General features: G+C 27.5%; 11 protein-coding genes across 11 annotated transcripts; 4 read left to right on the forward strand and 7 right to left on the reverse strand.

The window, feature by feature from the left end:
- Nucleotides 1-392: 392 nt before the first annotated feature.
- On the forward strand, nt 393-737 carry EHI_125890 (uncharacterized protein; the record flags this gene model as incomplete). Its single annotated transcript, XM_651395.2, has 1 exon — nt 393-737. One exon carries the CDS (start codon nt 393-395, stop codon nt 735-737), a length of 345 nt encoding a protein of 114 aa, XP_656487.2.
- A 366-nt stretch (nt 738-1,103) lies between these two features.
- On the reverse strand, nt 1,104-4,693 carry EHI_125900 (uncharacterized protein; the record flags this gene model as incomplete). The annotated part of the gene is made up of 2 exons (XM_651394.2): nt 1,104-1,116; nt 1,167-4,693. 2 exons carry the CDS (start codon nt 4,691-4,693, stop codon nt 1,104-1,106), a joined length of 3,540 nt encoding a protein of 1,179 aa, XP_656486.2.
- A 139-nt stretch (nt 4,694-4,832) lies between these two features.
- EHI_125910 (double-strand break repair protein MRE11, putative) lies at nt 4,833-6,620 on the forward strand (the record flags this gene model as incomplete). The annotated part of the gene is made up of 1 exon (XM_651393.1): nt 4,833-6,620. One exon carries the CDS (start codon nt 4,833-4,835, stop codon nt 6,618-6,620), a length of 1,788 nt encoding a protein of 595 aa, XP_656485.1.
- A 73-nt stretch (nt 6,621-6,693) lies between these two features.
- On the forward strand, nt 6,694-7,507 carry EHI_125920 (ubiquitin fusion degradation protein 1 homolog, putative; the record flags this gene model as incomplete). The annotated part of the gene is made up of 2 exons (XM_001913443.1): nt 6,694-6,831; nt 6,879-7,507. Exons 1-2 carry the CDS (start codon nt 6,696-6,698, stop codon nt 7,505-7,507), a joined length of 765 nt encoding a protein of 254 aa, XP_001913478.1. The 5' UTR covers nt 6,694-6,695.
- A 168-nt stretch (nt 7,508-7,675) lies between these two features.
- Nucleotides 7,676-9,965, forward strand: EHI_125930 (protein kinase, putative; the record flags this gene model as incomplete). The annotated part of the gene is made up of 3 exons (XM_647928.2): nt 7,676-7,718; nt 7,766-7,818; nt 7,866-9,965. The coding sequence occupies 3 exons, from the start codon at nt 7,676-7,678 to the stop codon at nt 9,963-9,965; spliced, it is 2,196 nt and encodes a 731-aa protein (XP_653020.2).
- A 326-nt stretch (nt 9,966-10,291) lies between these two features.
- Nucleotides 10,292-11,038, reverse strand: EHI_125940 (uncharacterized protein; the record flags this gene model as incomplete). The annotated part of the gene is made up of 1 exon (XM_645329.1): nt 10,292-11,038. One exon carries the CDS (start codon nt 11,036-11,038, stop codon nt 10,292-10,294), a length of 747 nt encoding a protein of 248 aa, XP_650421.1.
- Nucleotides 11,039-13,345: 2,307 nt separating this feature from the next.
- EHI_125950 (alcohol dehydrogenase, putative) lies at nt 13,346-14,525 on the reverse strand. Its single transcript, XM_645327.2, has one exon. It carries the CDS (start codon nt 14,517-14,519, stop codon nt 13,368-13,370), a length of 1,152 nt encoding a protein of 383 aa, XP_650419.1. The 5' UTR covers nt 14,520-14,525; the 3' UTR covers nt 13,346-13,367.
- A 284-nt stretch (nt 14,526-14,809) lies between these two features.
- On the reverse strand, nt 14,810-15,841 carry EHI_125960 (uncharacterized protein; the record flags this gene model as incomplete). The annotated part of the gene is made up of 1 exon (XM_647932.1): nt 14,810-15,841. One exon carries the CDS (start codon nt 15,839-15,841, stop codon nt 14,810-14,812), a length of 1,032 nt encoding a protein of 343 aa, XP_653024.1.
- A 73-nt stretch (nt 15,842-15,914) lies between these two features.
- EHI_125970 (uncharacterized protein) lies at nt 15,915-16,346 on the reverse strand (the record flags this gene model as incomplete). The annotated part of the gene is made up of 1 exon (XM_645325.2): nt 15,915-16,346. One exon carries the CDS (start codon nt 16,344-16,346, stop codon nt 15,915-15,917), a length of 432 nt encoding a protein of 143 aa, XP_650417.2.
- Nucleotides 16,347-17,123: 777 nt separating this feature from the next.
- Nucleotides 17,124-17,768, reverse strand: EHI_125980 (uncharacterized protein; the record flags this gene model as incomplete). Its single annotated transcript, XM_645324.1, has 1 exon — nt 17,124-17,768. One exon carries the CDS (start codon nt 17,766-17,768, stop codon nt 17,124-17,126), a length of 645 nt encoding a protein of 214 aa, XP_650416.1.
- A 349-nt stretch (nt 17,769-18,117) lies between these two features.
- Nucleotides 18,118-18,873, reverse strand: EHI_125990 (uncharacterized protein; the record flags this gene model as incomplete). Its single annotated transcript, XM_645323.1, has 1 exon — nt 18,118-18,873. One exon carries the CDS (start codon nt 18,871-18,873, stop codon nt 18,118-18,120), a length of 756 nt encoding a protein of 251 aa, XP_650415.1.
- Nucleotides 18,874-18,971: the final 98 nt, after the last annotated feature.

The following is an 18,971-nucleotide window of genomic DNA, read 5'->3' on the forward strand; positions in this document are numbered from 1 at the left end:
AATACAAATAGTAAAATAATTATAATTAAAATAATCTTAATAATGAAAGAAGAAAAAAATAGAAATAAAAACAACTTAAAAACAATAAGTTAATATATCATAATAACAAATCAAATCACATCGCATTTTTATGATCTATTTTGAAATACAACTAATAATAACTATTATCTAATGAACAATATCACCCTATTCTTAACCAAATCCTCCAAACAAAAAAATCTTTAATTTTATAATGAAAAAACTTGAATCTGACAAAACCCATCACCTAAGATAATAAAAATAGAACCAATAATAAAATTATAAGAAAAAATATTATTTATTAAACTATAACGTGGCATGACACGGAGATTGAGTAAATTTACAAGAAAGATTGAATCTTAACAAAATCATTCATGAATAACATGCATAACTCCCAATCAAATTCTAACATCAACTTTAATGAGCTTAAACGAAGGTATTGTCAATACAAACCCCAAATGAGAAAAATGAATGAGGAGTTTAATTACTCTATGAATTTAAAAAGAAGAATAGACAGTTCATTATTTTCGTGGAAGCACCCAACAACAGATAGAAACGATGAACAAGTTAATGACTCTTATTCATGTAGTAATGAGTCTAATGAAAAAGCATTAATATTATATGAAGACCCATTAAAAATAATAAATGATACACTCATAACGAAACAAAATAATTGTTCTGTTCCTATGAGCAATGAAATTTTTATGGAACTATGTTAGTTCCAAAGCATTATTTTATTTATATTTGACTGAATTGAATTGATTGTTTTTTATTTGTTTTCTTTGTTTTACATTTCAATAAAGAACCATTTTAAAAGAGTAAATTAGGTTTGTTCATTACGAGGACTTGAATCATTATCATGTTTAAAATGAACAGTAGCCTTTCTTGAGTTAGTAAAAGTTTGCCGAGTTTTAGGGTTTGTTCCAATCATAGAAGGAGACCTAGCAACAAACCCATGAGTTGTTTTATTTTGTTGTAGTGTTTTGCTTTGTTGCGGTGGAAGCCGAGGTTCATGTTTAGGTTCAGTATTATTTGGTTGTTGGATCTGTCGTTGTTGAAGAGAAGCACTGACTGTTTTTGCTTCATCACATCCTTTTTCTATTTTTCTTACTTGTTGTGCTTGTTTTAAAATAGCACTTGGATCAAACGAGGAAGGGTGTTTTATTTTTACAGTATCTTTACTATGCTCTGTGATATTATTGTCACTTTGAGAACCAATAGCAAAGGTTTTTCTTCCAACACTTGGAAGAGGTTGGCGAGCTTGTTCAGGAGGACATGAAGTTGCGGCTGGAGGAAGAAGGACCATTGATTTTCTCATTGACCCAATAGCAACTTTTCTTTGTTTTGTAACATCAGGTTTAGAGAAGAATTTAACTTCAGTCTCATAAGTAGGAGATGTAGTTAATAATGGTGATTTACAAGATGGTGATTTTGATGAAGGTGATTTATTTTTTGAATTTGACAATGAATCAGGAACTTCAACAACACTTCCTTGACGTGAACCATGGCTGTCATCAGGAGAAATTAATAATGAAGCCATGTCTTCATTGTTCTCAATAAATTGTTCCATTTTTGATTTTGATCGTCGTTGTTCTACTTTTGTTTCAAGACATTTAGGAAGAGAATCTGATGATTTACGTAATGAAGGAATTGTTCGTTCTTTCTTTACAATGGCGGGATTCCAGTTAAACTTTGTTGTTTTATTAACAACAGGATCAAGGAATAAAATCCATTCAAGAAGAACCATTTCTCTATTATTTTTACAAATTCTATTAATTTCCTTTTCACGATTATCCACACTTTGTAAGAATGCATCGGGGTCTCTAAGTTTAGGTAAAATAAGCATTGCGTAAATACAATATGATAATGAATATGATGGAATAATGAAAGTTTGTAGTTGACTTGAAAATGAATGGGTTATTGTGAATGAACCTGCAATTCGTGGTTGAATAACAATACTATTTGTTTCTAATTTTTCTATTTGTTCGTCTTTTTTATTCCAATAGAGATAATAATCGTACAACTCTCTTGGAGTTGATTGAGTTAATTGAGGACAATCAAATATAAACTCTGTCCTAAAGTCACTACGAACAAATACAGGAGAATTATCGAAAATTCTGTATTGTCCTAAAGACTTCATAAAACTTAAGAAAAATTCATCTTTTGTTGTGTTACATTGAATATAAATATAAATTCGTGTTTTAGATGGTATTTGGTCTAAATGAGTTAAATCTTTAATTAACTGTTCTGTTGTTTGCAAAAATACTTTTGTTCCAAATGCACTTAAATTTCCATGAAGAATACGTCCTCCAATAAGTGGATTAATAGCCGACGGAAGTATTCTTTTAGGAATTGAAGTAGGCATAGAAATAGATGTTGAATAGTCTGAAGGAATTATTACAGACGCTTCTTTCTTAATAATATTTTCTAATGACAGTTCAGGACTATATTCATAAAATGAAGAACTTGCTTTATCAATAATCCATTTATGTATTATTGAATATGGTTTATCACAATATGGAGTATTTTCAAACTTACTACAGTGAAGAGTATTATTTGTTTTAAATGAGTAAACTCTTTTTCCATAACTATCTCTTAGGATAACAATAGTATGTAATGCATCTGTTTTGTATGGAAGATCAATAATTGTCATAAATGAATCATTAAGCATGCATACATGAATATATTTCATTGGATTTTGAATACCATTTTCTTTTAATAAACGAACCATCTCATTTTCATCAGAAGTTTCTTTCTTGGTTAATGAGTTCAAATACAATTTTATGAAAAATGTTGCATATTTCTTTAAATTAACTGTTTGTAAATTATATAATAAAACCATTGTTTTCATAAAGGCTGTTGCTATTTTAATATCATCTACAAGTACAATATAACTAGTACATATATGCATTGATTCAACAATTAATGAGATAGAAATAGGATTATCTTGTTTAGCAACTGAATTAAGGAAAGCTATTAACATTTTAGTTGTCTGGATAATAAATTCATTTTTCTTATATATTGTACAAATATATTCTTTAATTACTCTAAATACATTTACAATAGCTTTAATAATCCTTTCTTTTGAATTGGTTAATGCCGCTGGTAATTGAACACTTGATTCATACAAAATAGCCCAAACAATGTGATGTATACTTTTTTTATCAATTGTATTATCAATTCTAATTGCAACAACGTCAAAATCAACCGATGTCTTATCAACTGGAAGAACAAAAGAAAAATAAGTTCCAATAAAATCGAAAAGTAATGGGAAGTTTTCAGGTGAAAGCAAATCAAGTTTAACAAGAATTAGAATGATCTTGTTATATATTGGAATAAACTTTTCTTTTTCAACGAAGGTAAATGGAAGTAGTGATTCATGTAATGCAGTAATAAATACATGATAAATGGTTGGTGTTACAGGGAATTTTGATGTTAATAATTTGATAATACTTGATAGTAATGGTTCTAGACAGAGAGCAATACTTCCTACTGGATAATTAAGAAGTTTACTGATATTAGAAATGCATGAATATACTACTGTGTTATTTGGTGATGTTAATGTTCTGTTTAATGCTATAGTCAAATAATAAATATACTTTTCTTCAAAAGTGGTTCTTCGAATCATTGTAGCAAAGAAATTAATTAAGGCAGCTATTGCCTCAGCAACTGCTTTAGAGTATCTTGTGTGGTCTAATCGAATAATCACAGAAAAAAGATAATTTCCATATAATTTGAAAATAGAATTTCCATCAGGTCTATGTGGTGATTTACTTTCAACATGAACATCTGCAAGTAGATGCATTAGTGCTGAAAATCCTTCTACATATAATGATACAAGGTCGCAAGAATCAGTTTTAATATCAGCAACCTTTAAAAAATCAAGCCAAAATTGTAGTGCACGTTCAGGTGATAATTCAATAATATCAGATTCTCCATTACAAAGTAAGTGTGTCACCTTAACTGTTTTCTGTTCTTCAATTAAATAGTTAACATATCCTGTTTGAATAGCAACAGCAGTTGCACACCATTGTGTTGCAGCATTAGGGTTTAATCCCCATTTCTTACAATGTAAAAAGAAAATATCTAATATAGCATTTGGTTCAGTATGTAATACACATTCATGTAATGCATTAAATACTCTGTAAGTCATTCCCTCATAAGGACAATAATCACAAACATGATCTGCAATAATCATTAACGAACGGACACATGACCTTTTAGTTGCTTCATCAGTTACTATTCTTGCTGTTGAAGCTATAATATCAATACCAAAATATTGAATAGAAATTTGTACGTCTGGATTAGTTTTAAAGTCAAAAAGCATTGAAATGGAATATAGTATATAATCTGAATACTTATTGAAATTCGTTTTCATTGGAGCCGGTTTGTTATCTGTTTGTAACCATCGTTGAAAAAGTTTTAATGTGGATAATGCAAACGCAGATGCTCCTTTATCAAGTAAATAAGATGCTCCCAAAATTTCTAAGAACCATTTTAAACGTTGTGGAGAATCAATTTTATTTTCTATGTCAGGTTCTTCAAACATACGATTAACAGTATGAGCAATAATATCCAAACGTTGTTTTGGTTTAAAAATAAGTAATGGATTTGGTGGATATTCTTTTAGAACAGTTGAAAGTGAAACAGGTGGAGAATCTTGTGAAGAATCCATAAAAAGAATTATAAGTTCAGATTTTTTTCTTTTTAAAAGTTCTTCATAAATCCTCTAATAATGAAGAAACTCATAACACAAAATAGTAGAAATAATTGTTTTTCTTTTTCTTAAAAACAAAACTCATTGAAAAAGAAAAATGAGTATCGAAGCAAATACATTCAAAATTCTCATTTGTTCTGATACTCATCTTGGTGCAGGTGAAAAGTCGCATTGTTTAAAAGATGATTGTTATCTTGCATTTGAAGAGATACTTCAACAAGCAAATCAAGAAGATGTTGATTTAATTCTTCATTCAGGAGATTTTTTTGATGACCAAAATCCATCAAAATATTGTCTTACAAAAACAATGGAATTAATGCGAAAATATTTAATGGGTAAACCAAAAAATTCATTTGATGTTGCTTATACATACGAACATAACCAAGAAGATAATGGGTTCTCAATGAATCAAGGTATTAAATATCCTATGTACGTTATTCATGGAAATCATGATATTCCATCAGGAATAGAACATGTTGCTGGATTAGATATTTTACAAACAGCAGGACTTGTTAATTTTATTGGTAAAGCAGAAGATATTTCAGAAATTGATAATAAAACAGACCAAACAATATTACATCTTTCTCCAATTTTATTACAGAAAGGAACAACTCGAATTGCATTATATGGAATGAGTTATAAAAAGAACGAAGAAATGAATAGACTATGGGCATCATCTCAGGTCCAAATTGATGAGCCAGATGGTGATGTCTTCAAAATTCTTCTCATTCATCAAGACAGAATATTAAGAAATACACTCACAACATTCCCTGAAGAATTACTTAAAGACAGATTTAATCTAATTGTTTTTGGACATGAACATTGTTCACAAGTAGAAGAAGGAACTGACGTTCAAATCATTCAAACAGGATCTTCATTTCCTTTATCCATTTGTGAATTTGAAAAAGCAGAAAAATTCATTGGACTTGCTCATATTAATGGAATGAAAATTAATATGAATAAAATTGCATTAAGAAATGTTAGAGAAGTTTTTTATGAAGTTGTTCAAATGAGTCAAATGATTGAAGGCTCAGCTAATTTGGAAATGGTAGAACATTATATAAGGGAAGAAGTTCAAAATTTTTTTGATCATGTTAACACCCATTCAAAAACAATGTTACCATTGGCAAGAATAATAATCGAATACAAAAGCTTAGGATGTATTCCAAACCTAAGAAAAATGGCATTTGAATTTGAGAAAAACATTGTAAACAAAGGAGATTGTATTAAATTAAAAAAGAAAATTCAAAAACGAGAAAAGAAAAGTAATAAAAAAATAGTTGATGACGACTTGTATGATGTTTTTTTTGATGAAGATTTTATGGATGAAGATTTTTTGGCGAGAAGAAGAGCAGCTCAAATAGAAGCATATATCGCTGAAGAAATGAAATTAAAAACACCAAAAACTATTCCTCTTAAGGCTATTGAAAAGGTAATTGAACAAGTCGGGAATAACCAAGAAAATGATTATGCAATAAGTACTATTATTCAATGTTATATAAATAAAAACATTGAACAAGCAATGACAATCATTCAACATGACCATTCAAAAAAAATGAACGAAGTTATTGAAGAAGCATTCCAATATGTTGAAACATTAACTCTAGATGAAGATGATTATGACTATGTTGAAAGAAAAATGGCTGAAGAAAAAGGAAAGAAAAAATCTACAAAGAAAAAAGTTTCAAAAAAGACTAATTCTAAAAAGAAAAAAACTCAACAAAAAGTTGTGGATGTTGATGAAGAAAATCTTCTTAGTGAAAATAGTGATGATGATGTCAAAGAAATTAAGAAACCAATATTTAAGAAAATAACAAAAAAAAATAAAAAGGCAACTAAAGATACTTTGATTCTTAAAAAATTAAAAGGTACTGACCAGTTCTGAAATGAATTTAAGGTATATTGTTCTGGTTTAAAAAGAAAGAAAAAATAGTATAAAGAACTCTCTTTTCTTATTTAAATGTATTACAGACGTATTGACACGTTTAGACTTACCTACCGTGTTTTTTCCTTTGCTTCAAGACAACCTAACAAACAAAAACAAATGGATGTGGGTGGTAAAATATTTCTTCCACCTTCAACCCTTGCTTCAATGGGTTTGTTGGATTTATTTCTATCCAATCAAATCACCACTTATTTGTAGCTTCATTAAATCTTGTTTATCCACTAACTTTCAGAGTTAATAAGCATCGTAACAATAACATTATAACTCATTGTGGAGTATTAGAATTCACTGCAAATGAAGGTGAGTGTATTGCACCTCAATGGTTAATGAAAAGATTAAATCTTGTTGATGGTGATTATATTGACCTTCAAACAGTCAATCTTCCAAAAGCAAAGTTCATTAGATTAAAACCTCTTGCTTTTGATTTCTTTAAAATTCCAAATTATCGTGTTGTTATGGAAAAGGAATTAAGAAATTATTCTACCCTCACAACAGGTGATATAATTAGCATCTCTTTCAACAATAAAGAATATCAATTGGAGGTTGCTGAATGTAAGCCAGAGGGAAAAGCTGTGTCAGTGGTTGAAACAGATGTTTTAGTTGATTTTGATGGCAACGACTTTGCAGAAAATGCACCAACCCAACAAGACAATAGTTCTGACGAAGAAGAGGATATTGGTTTTTGTTTTGGTGGAACAACTGAAGAAATAAAAAAAGAGGAGGTATCTGATGACTCTGAAGAGTTTAAACCTTTCAGTGGTGTGGGGCATTCTTTGTCAGAGTCAGCAGAATTAAATCAGAAAAAATGGCTTGATGATGGCTGGTAAAGTAAAGTGTTATTCTTATTTTTGTTTTGCTTTCTTTTTTTTATAAAGAAAAAGTTAAAACTTTAGAGAAAGTTTTTGTTTAGTAAATAATAGTAAAAAAAATAATAAAATATAGAAAAATAAGATAAAGAAAAAAAGTCAAACTATTAAAAGGTAATTAAATAAAAAATGAGTAAAGGAGGATCAGAAACGAATTTATTGAGAATAGAAGGTTTGTTTATAATAAATAGAAAAGAAAAAGAAAGATTTAAAGAATAGTTCTTGAAGGACAGCATTTATTTGTTAGAGAAAATACAAGTGGAGAAGCAACAGTTTGTGAAATAAGAAATAAAAGAAACAAGAAGAAATAACAAAGTAGTTGGTAATTTCAGTAGAGAAAGAAAAGAAGAAAATTAAAATAAATAGAAAAGATAATCCTATTCCAGGGACACCAAATAATAAGATTGAAATAGGAAAAATTCCAATGGGAGAACATGAAATTCATTTTTTATTTACTGATGCTGAAAAGAAACAACCAGCAAAGCATTATAGATGTAGTGTTCCTATGACTGAATTATTACCATATAATACTAATCATGTTAAAGAATTAGAATTTAAAAATGAAGCTAATGCAGAAGATGAACAAAAACCAATATTTAAAATATCAATGTTTTTGTTTCAACAAAGAGACACTAAAGCAGATAAAGCTATTTTAAAGAAAGCAGGAGCATTATTAATTGCTACAAATAATTCCGATTTAATGTTAATTATGTCAGCATTAGAACTACCAAAAATCGATGTAAATATGTGTGATAAAGAAGAGAAAAATACAGCATTACATATTGCAACGATGAAATCAACGAATGAACATATTTTATTAACATTATTAAAAGATCCAAGAATTGATGTTAATGTTAAAAATAAAGATGACAATACTCCACTTCATTATTTTTGTCTAAATTTTTCAAATCCAAATTGTGAAGAAGCATTTTCATTATTTCAACAAAGATCAGCTAATATGAATGCAAAAAATAAAATTGGAGAAACGCCATTACATAAAGCAGTATTTAATAAATGTATTCGATTAATTTTAGTGGAATTATTATTAAAAGCAGGAGCTGAAGTTGATGCAACAACTAAGAATGGATCAACAGCAATGCATTATGCTATGTATATGGAAAGAACGGATCTTATTTCGATATTATTAGAAAATAATGCATCAATGGAAATTAAGAATGAAAAAGGAGAAACACCATTATCTATTGTTAGTAAATCAAAAAATCAATCATTTCAAAATACAGTAAAATATTTTAAAGAGGTTATTGAATATTTAAAAGGGATTAATGCTGATACACAAGAAATTAAAATGTTTATTCATAATAGATTATTTAAATGGAAATTAAAAGAAATAACAGCAAAACAATTAGACAAAATAGGAATCAAAGCAATAGGAAGACAAAGAGAATTAATGAAAGAATTTAAAAAAATAGAAGATATTGATCCAGCAAAATTAAGTGATAAATCAACACAAATTGAATCAGAAGAAAAAGAAAGAGAAAAGTTATTAAATAATATCTTGTCAAGTTCTAAATTTTTATATAAAGTCGAATATACTGAATTAATTGGAACAGGAACATCAGGAAAAGTATTTAAAGGAATTTTAGAAGGAAAAATTGATGTTGCAGTTAAAACATTAAAAGCAGGATCATTAAAAGAAGTTGAAGAATTTCAACATGAATTTGGAGTTTTAAGTAAATTAGATCATACAAATATAGTAAAATTTTTTGGAGTCTTTCAAGATGAACATCAAAAAATGATGATGGTTATGGAATATTGTGATAGAGGAAGTTTATATGATGTATTAAGTAAAGGAGATTTAAAAATGAAATTTGAAACATTATTTGATTTTAGTGAACAAATAGCTAAAGGATTAGAATATCTTCATAATAAAAATATTTTACATAGAGACTTAAAATCATTAAATATTCTTGTTCAAACAAAAGTAAATGAAAAAGGACAAGAACATTTAGTTTTAAAAATTTGTGATTTTGGTTTGTCTAGATTTAATAGTACAGATAATTTAAATACATTACAAAAATTACGTGGTACTTATGCTTATTGTGCTCCTGAAATTTACTTTAGTCAACCTTTTACTTATAAATCTGATATTTTCAGTTATGGTATCATTTTATGGGAAATGACTTATAGAACAATTCATCAAAAATATCAACGACCTTATCAAGAATTCCCTGATATTAAATTAGACGTTCAAATTATTTTAAAGTCAGCTACTTTAAATCTCAGACCTACTATTCCTGCTTCTACTCCTTTATCTTTAACTAACTTAATTAAACAATGCATCATTAAAGAACAAGATGGAAGACCATCTTCTAGTGACATATTAATGGATATTAATAAAATGAAAAAAGAATATGAGAGTAATCCATCTGCTTGGGATACTTGTATCATTTCTAATTGACTTAAATTTTGCATTCTCATTCTTTCTTTTATTATATTGATTATTAATTATTGATCTTTTCTTTTTCTTTATTGTAATAGATTACATAGTATATTTATTCTGTTTATTCAAAACCATAAATTCCTTTAATTCATATCGTATTTTGAAAATCAGATAAAAAAATTTGTCATTAAAAACAATCAACAAATACAATTGAAATTGATATTCTTATCAGAATATTTGATTTTATTTGATTTGAATAAATTAATTCAAATGAATTAAAAGTAAAAAGTAGTTTAATTGGTTAGAGTAATTAAAACAAGAAAACCATTTAATTTAAATTTGAATTAAAACTCTTTTACCCATCCAACAAAATATGCTTCAGTACTTAAATATCCTAAATTAGGATCAAAGATGTATTTGATGTATGTTTGGAATCCTAAAATGTTATACCCAAAAGTAAATACACCAACATCTTCTTTATATTTTTCATCTTCCATTTGATCTTCTGCTTTTTCTCCCATTTCAACTTGCTCACGTTTTCTTGCAACAAAAGTAAATGGTTTTTGTAATTCACTACATGACAATTGAAGATAAATTACATCTACAAATACCATAACCCACAATCCATGGATTTTATGTCCTAACTCATTTGTTGGATTAAATGTCATTGAAAGAACAATAGAAATAACAACATTACACATTAAAATAATTAAATAAATTGTATGGATTGAATTGGCTAATTTAGTAAATAACAATGGTCGTTTATGTTCCGTAATTAATGTAAATATTGGATGTGTTCTAAATGCTAGAATTCCAACAACCATATAAACAAAATAAAGTGCAATTGCAATTGATGCAAATATAAGTTCTGTTTTTACCATTTTTTTACCATTTTCATGTTCAGTAACACTTAATGCAATACATGCTATAACAAGTCCTGATATTAAACTTATAGTTTGAATAATATGATGTACAATGAAATGTACCATTATTTTTTTATTTCTTTTAATTAGTTGAAATGCTCGATTAGGTGATGCTGCAATAGTTTCATATGTTTCATCTGAAAGCAGACGATTTGTGTCTTTGAACATGGTTTAATCTGACTTTTCTATTTAATCTGCTTTTTCTTTTTGTTTTCTTTTTTTCAAAAATGTTGTGAAGATTCAACTATCAAATCGTTTAACCAAGTATTTAATTCATCTTAAAATAAACCCATTCCCATTCAACTAACAATACCTATCATCTACTCATTTAAAATAACATAAAATAAACTCCAATATGATATTATCAATATCTCATTATACATTCTTCTGTTAGAGCAAGAAGATTCCAAATAAATAAGAATGTCAACATTTCAAATGGTGTTGAAATTAATACTTATTAACACACAAAATGTCTTAATATATGAATTTCATAAAGAACAATGTACATGAAATAATGTGTTTTATGTATTGGAACCAAATGGTTGTTAGAATTGGAAATTACAAAACAAACATAACCAAATACAAAACAGAAAGTGTAACAAAAGAGAGAACAATAATCCAAACAATAAATATGCTGTAAATATTAGATTTCCAATACAAAAAGAAAATAAAAATGAACCAAACTATATAAATGATATTGATAATTATAGCAATGAATTTACATGAAATGGTAATGAATCTAATCATCATTTCAATTAAATAGTACTGAAATTATGTATTGTTTGAATTATTCTTGGAGTATTCAAAACTAATGTAATTTTACAATTGTTGTATTAACTCTTCAAATAAACAATGAGTATAGCAATAAATAATTTAATTGTGATAACGATAACAAATTGATATGAATTTGACATAATTTTTATGAATGACATATAAAAATAGATAACAAATAATATTTAAAAGAACTAAAATTTAGAAATACACAACAAAAGAAGAATGAGCATTACTCCAGAAGAAACAACAAAAAGAACCCAAAAATTAGAGACTATAAGAAATTCCATAATAATGAAGATAGAAGAAATAATGAAAAGTGCCAAGGAATACAATGAAAATTATGAGAAAATGTTACAAGAAGAGATAGTTGATGTATCTAATGAAAATACTATAGCTAGAAGTAAAAGAATTGAAGATGTTCATTCAAGAAAGGATGAATTGACTAGAAAAAATGAAGTAGTAATAAAGCAAATAGAAGAAGGGATTGAAATATTGAATCAAATGAAAGAGATTTATGAAAAAATGAATTTTAATGGGTATGAAGATAAACAAATACCCAAAGAACAAATAACTGTCTTTAATGAAGTGATAGAACCAGAAGAAAAACGAGTTAATGAAATGACTTGTCTAACTATAAAGGAAGAAGTTCCAAAAGAAACAAATGAAAAAGATTTGCTTTCATCAAGGCAAATTGAACAAATAGAAGAATGGACAAAAAGAAGAGTAGGAAATATACTATTTGACTCAAATACTGATGATTGGAATGTTAATACATCAGTGTTTGGAGAAAAAATAATGAATAAAGAGTATTTAATAATTGTTATTGAAGATACAGAAGGAAATAAATTTGGAGGATATATTAATTCTAAAATTGGTCAAGACTATGATTTTATTACTACCATAAATTCATTTATATTTTCATTAGAGTCAAATGGAAGAATAAAAGGAATGAAGAAATTTGATATTAAATGTGCACAGTATGGGTTTAGATTGTTTGAACAATCATCTGATTGGTTATTTGCATTTGGGTCAGAGTCTGACATTCGAGTTTGGAAATCAAAGAATAAAATATTGTCGTATTGTAAACAAAGTTCATTTGGATATGAAGATATGAGAAATGTACTTTGTGGAAATGAATTTCCAAAGCGATTTACACCACAACGAATCATTGTAATTGAAATGAACTAGCAATACTAATAAAAATGATATTAGCCATTACATTGAATATTAAAATAAAACAATTTCATTTAAAGAATGTTTATTTGGTACTTCTTCATTATTTTCATTATTTTTTTTTTTTTTGAAATTGTCAGTAATTTTAACAATTATAACATCCATTCTTATTCTTTTTTCAATATTTAAATTCAATTTCTTCTTAGGTATTTATTTCTCATAATATTTGTTAAAATAACTTATGTTTTATTCATTTTTGTAGTGTTATTTAATTTACTTTTGTTATTAACTTAATATTCTTTTCGACTCTTAATACTAATTGTATTTGTTTTCAACTTGTTGAATATAACTTAATTTAATTGAACTTTACATTTTATTAATACTAATTCATTTACAACACGTAATAAATAATTTGAATAAACTTAAAGAATCTATTAAAATAATCACACTCATTTGTTTATCTAATAAACAAAATTATATTTACTCAATTGCTTTATAATAAAAAAAAAATAACTTTTATTCCTCTTTAGTTTCTAATCACTTAATTAGTTTAGAATATGTCATTTAAGATGGTCTTAACTTCTTCATATGAAATATCATGATGTGCTCCAATTGTTCTTCCTTTGAATTTACTAGCAATTTCTTCTACATGAGAATGATCAAAGTTATATTTGCTCATTCTTGTAATTCCTCCTACTGATTCAAAGAATTTAATTGTACAGTTAATTCCATCTTCTGCTGTAGCATTTTCAATTCCAAATACTCTTTCTGCAAGTTGTGCAAGTTTCTTTGCATTCTTTTCTTTATTAAATCTCATTACACCTGGACATGTCATAGCAAGTGATGCTCCATGTGCTACTCCATAATATGTAGTAACTTCATGTCCAATCATATGTGCTGCCCAACATTGTTGAATTCCTGTAGCAAGAATTCCATTTAATGCATATGTTGCTGCAAGGCAGAAATCAGCTCTATATTTATAATTAGTTGGCTCTTCAATTGTTTTTGGTCCTGCTGTTGTAATAACCTTTAAGATTCCTTCACAGAATCTATCTACAACTGCTGATGAATCATAATGTCCAATATATTGTTCTATTACATGAACATATGAATCAATAACTCCATTAATTACTTGATTCTTTGGAAGTGTAAATGAATGGCATGGATCAACAATTGCAAAATATGGTTTAACTAAATCATTACATCCAAGTGCTTTATCTTTCTTTCCATAATTCGTAACTACAAATAAATTATTTGTTTCAGTTCCTGTAGCTGGAATTGTTAATACTACTCCAATTTTACTTTTTGGTGCATTTGCTTTTTCCATTTGTGTAAACATATCAAATGGATCTTCAGTTGCTGTCCATTCCATTGCAAGTGCAATATATTTAGTTCCATCAATAACTGATCCTCCTCCAACTGCTAATAAGAAATCAATATTATTCTCTTTAGCAATTTTAACTGCTTTCATACATGTTTCATGTGCTGGATTTGGTTCAATTCCTCCAAATTCTACTATTGGTTTAACATATTTCTTGACTTCTTCATAAACTCCATTCTTCTTAATAGATCCTCCTCCATAGAGCATCATGACTCTTGCTCCTTTTGGAATAAGTTCTTTCTTTTCTATTTCGGAACATGCTCCTTTTCCATAACAAAGGATAGTTGGTGATTGGAATATGAAATTACTGAATGTGTTCATGTATTTTACTTCTTTATTACTAAGTTCTTCTTATCTTCCTTAAATATCTCTATTAACGTGGTTCTTCGTATGTTTTTTATTTTCTTTTTCAACTTCCTTTCAACTTCCTTTCTCTTTTCTTGAGATATTTTTTATTCTTTCTTGATTTTTCTTTGATTTTTTTCTTTTTCTTGATCTTTTAATACGAAATCTCTTTTTTCGGACGAAATCTTTTTTGTTTTTCTTTTTATCTTTCTTTTCTATTTTTGCTTTCAAACTTTAAATTCTTCAAAATTACATTTCTAATTATTTTAATACTTCTCTAATTCTTTAACTAATTCTTCATATTCATTTTCTGAAAATTCCCTTTCTTGCATTGTCAAACTCTTTTCTTGGAGTCCTTCTAATGTTTTTTGAACTTCTTCACTTATTATGATTTTTTCTTTTACTTGTATTTCTCCATTTCTTATTTTCTTTAGTTCTTCCATTTCCTTTCTTAGTGACTCAATTGTTTTGTCTTTTTCTTTTTTATCTTCTTTTTTCTTTTCTTCTTTCTGTTCTTTCTCTCTTTCCCCACTTATTTCTTGATATTTCCGACACTCCTTTTCGTGTTCTTCTTGATAACACTTAGGATAATATAATCGACACCCTTCACATTCTACTGCTCGGTATTTACACTCTTCAAACAAATGATCTTCCATCTTGTCTTCTGGAATATCATTTTTACAATATTCACACTGACTTGTCTTAGTTGATACTTTCCATTCTTCACTCTTTATTTGGTCTTTTTTCATAGCTTGAACTATCTGTTCTGCTTCAAATGGATGTTGAATACTCAATTTAAAGTCTTCCCCCTCTAAATATCCATATCCTTCACTTCCATTAACACTCTCTACCTCAATATAAATCTTTTTAATTCCACAGTGTATTGGAAGATAATATGACAAAACCATTCCACTATAAACACAATGAAATCCTTGTAAAATCCCTTTCATAACTGTTTTGTAGTTCTTTGAACAATAAAAGTATGGGTCTAATGGTTTAATCTTAATTTCTTTAACTTCTTTTAATTCTGAAAAGACAAGAGACCCTCCTTCTATTGCATCAAATCCTTCACATTCTATCTGAACCGTATCATCTGTAGACACTCCTCCTACAACTCCAATGAAATGTTTCTGTGAAATTGTTTTTAATAAACAGTAATATTGTTTCTTTCTTTCCTTACAAAGATTTTCATATTCTTGATAAAGAGTTTTAGGTAATTTGATTATATCATTATAAATCGTTTTATCTTCATTATTATCACATGAAATAATAACAGTATTAACGTGGTCTGTTTGCATAATAACACAATTAACTACTTTTTAAGTTCTTTTTATCACCAGAAAAGAACCACCATAATAAATAAAATGAATTCTAATTATCATGATCTACTTGTTTCATTCCAAGTTCAGGAATGTCTGGAGACCCATCTTCAAACCATCGTAAGAAAGCATTGAACCAATTCATTCTCGTATTCATATGGAGAATATAGTGATGGTATAATTTAAACAAAAGTACTGAAATAATAGCAGCAATGTAGATATCAAAAGTGTAATGTCTTTTACACATAACAAATAGTAGTGAGGCAATAGCAGTAATAATACAAATAATACCCTTCTCTATTGTAAAACGAAGTGGATAGCCATATTCATTAACAGAAGGACTAACTTTATAACACCATTTAAAATTTATTAATGGAGCTTTTTCTATGTAGTGATACCAAAACATTGCACAAAAGAATAATGCAGCTGTATGAGGACAAAACATTAGGTCATGGCATGAACGAGTTCCAGAAAATATTTTCATTGCATAAATGAAAAGAGGTTGTTTGTTGTAGGTTGTACATGGGACTGGAGAAGGAAGGTATGTTCCAAATATACTCAAAGAACGAAGAATAAAGATTGTACCTTGAAGAAAACAAAATCTTTTAAGAATGATTGTACGATAGGGAGTGAAGAAGAACCTTAAGAAAGTAACTGTTAAAACACCAACTAATACATAAGAAGGTAAATATGGTATATCAATAAAAGGAAGAAGGTCAGTACCTATATCAGGAAGAGTGTATGATTTTGGAATTTCTTGGTGGTTTGATAACCAACGAATATAGTAATCATCTGTTATTGCTTGAAATAATGCATTGATAAAGAGAGATGTGATCAAATAAAGAAAACTCCAAAGAAGTCCTGAAGTTAAAAAGTCAAGGATTGTTAAGATTGGGTGTTTGATTAATTTTTTAAAGGATGAAATAATATCATCTCCAGTGTCAATTATACTATAAAACCCTCTTGTCTCTGGGTTATTAAAGGGAATTAATATTGATATTTGATTATTTGAATCAAGGAAAGATTGATTCATACCGATAAATGAAAGTAACAAGAACAATTTAAAGTTTTTATGAATATTTTTAAGTTCTTATTCTAATAATAAGAAAATTATTTTAAGAAAAATGGAATAGAGAAAAGAAAGAAAATAACAAAATTTTATAAAAGTTGTTTTATAGGAAAAGAAAGAAACATTCATGAAGATATAAAGTGAAACAATGAAAGAAACAAAAATGTATAAATAATAAATAATTACATATTCTTATAACACAACGCATTGAGTCTTAACTTTTTTCCAAGACTTTTTCTTTTGTTTTAAAGGAATTTTTTTTACTTGTTGAGGATGGACAAAATCAGTTTCGAGTAAATCATTAAATACATTATTAATTGATTCTATATCATTTGTAGAGCAAGTAAAACTAATAAAGCCATTATCTTTAACTTTTTGAATGAAAGATTGGCAGTCATCTTGTGAAACCAAGTCTGATTTTGTACCAACAACTACCATAGGAAATCCGTACTTAAAATCAGATTCAGAAGAAGAAGAAAAAGTTAAACCAGAAGAAGAACAAGAATTTTGTATTTTTTGCATTGATGCAAAGATTTCATCAATCTGTTTTTCATATTTTCGTTCTGATAAATCAACGACAATAAGAATACATGAAGTAGTTGAAAAGAATAAATGTGATAATGATTCATATAATTTCATTCCAGGAGTATCTAATATTTCCAATTTAATTGCCTCTTCTTCATTCTCAAACATTACAACCTCTAATCTATTTGTTACTGTTGAAGAAGAATGAGAACAACTCTTTTGTTCAATAAGACAATTAAGTAATGAACTTTTACCACTTGATATAGGACCAACGAGAACAAATGTATAACTCTGAAGGGTTTTAAACAACATGAAAATGAATTTTAAGTTTTTCCGAAGAATTAAAGACTAAACTTCTTCTTGAATTACCTATTCTAAATAATTCCCTTTTCCATTATTTCAGAATTTCAAGACGGGAATTATTACCCCTAATCATCCATAATTCAATCTTTTGTTAAATAAAGAATGTTTTAGAAAATTTCTTTTTGTTTTTATAAAATAATTTGATATTTTTGCTACTCAGTATAATTATGGTACAATAAATTCCTACTACCCTCACCATTTTAAAAGATTGATTGTTGGTGGTTTGTTAGTTGTTACAACTTTACAGAAGGAAAAGTTTTCTAAGAAATAAAATTAAAATTAAGAGTTTAAAGAAAACTTAGGAAAGATTAGAAGATATGATGAATTGTAATATATTTTGATAAGAATTTGAAGGCCAATAATCATAATACAAAACAGAATAACAAGACTGGTTTTTAACAACAGGTATAGGGACTAGTATTGGAATGTCAATAGAATCCTCTAATTCACTTGAATTTACTAGAAATGTTGAATCAACTAAATCTTGTATTGAAAGAGAAGAATTTTCATTTGATTCATTAGAGGGAGAGTATGACCGGTGTTCAACAATATACGGAAATAAGTCATCTTTCCACCAAAAAGGGATTGTTAAGTTAATTTTCATAATATGAGTATTTGGTGGTTGCCAAATAAGTAATTGGTCAGCTTTGTCTAGCGTAAGAATAGAAGAATAGGAATAAACAAAGGTTACATAATATATTTTACCGTTAAGATTAAATTCTTGAATTGTGTTTGGGTTAGCATCTGGACATGAATATTTATTTAAATCAACAACTATAATATTATTTCCTTTATAATTAAACCAACTCCTCCCATCATCACTTTTATGGTGAGGATCAATTGTAGGACCATTATATTTTTTGTCAGAATATAATTCTTGAACTTTGTTTATTTCTTGGGTATAATGAAATTCTTTAATTTTTTCTTTGATATATTTTTTCATTCGTTCCAATTCTTCTATTGAACCTTCATTGACAATATCATTAACAATATGTTCAATTGTTTCCCATCGTTCTTTCTTATGACTCTCTTTCTTTTCAACAAAATCACTCATTCACTGATTTTTAGATGAGATCTTAACAGATATATTTTGTGGTTTCTTATGCTGGATATGATAAATAATAAAAGAAAAAACAAAATTTTAAAAATTAA

This window comes from Entamoeba histolytica, genomic scaffold, assembly GCF_000208925.1.
Source record: "Entamoeba histolytica HM-1:IMSS scf_1104750518221 genomic scaffold, whole genome shotgun sequence".
Classification (NCBI taxonomy): domain Eukaryota; phylum Evosea; order Mastigamoebida; family Endamoebidae; genus Entamoeba; species Entamoeba histolytica.

Excerpts from the sequence above, each read along its gene's own strand:
- EHI_125950 (XM_645327.2), bottom strand. The coding sequence starts at position 14,519 with ATGAACACATTCAGTAATTTCATATTCCAATCACCAACTATCCTTTGT.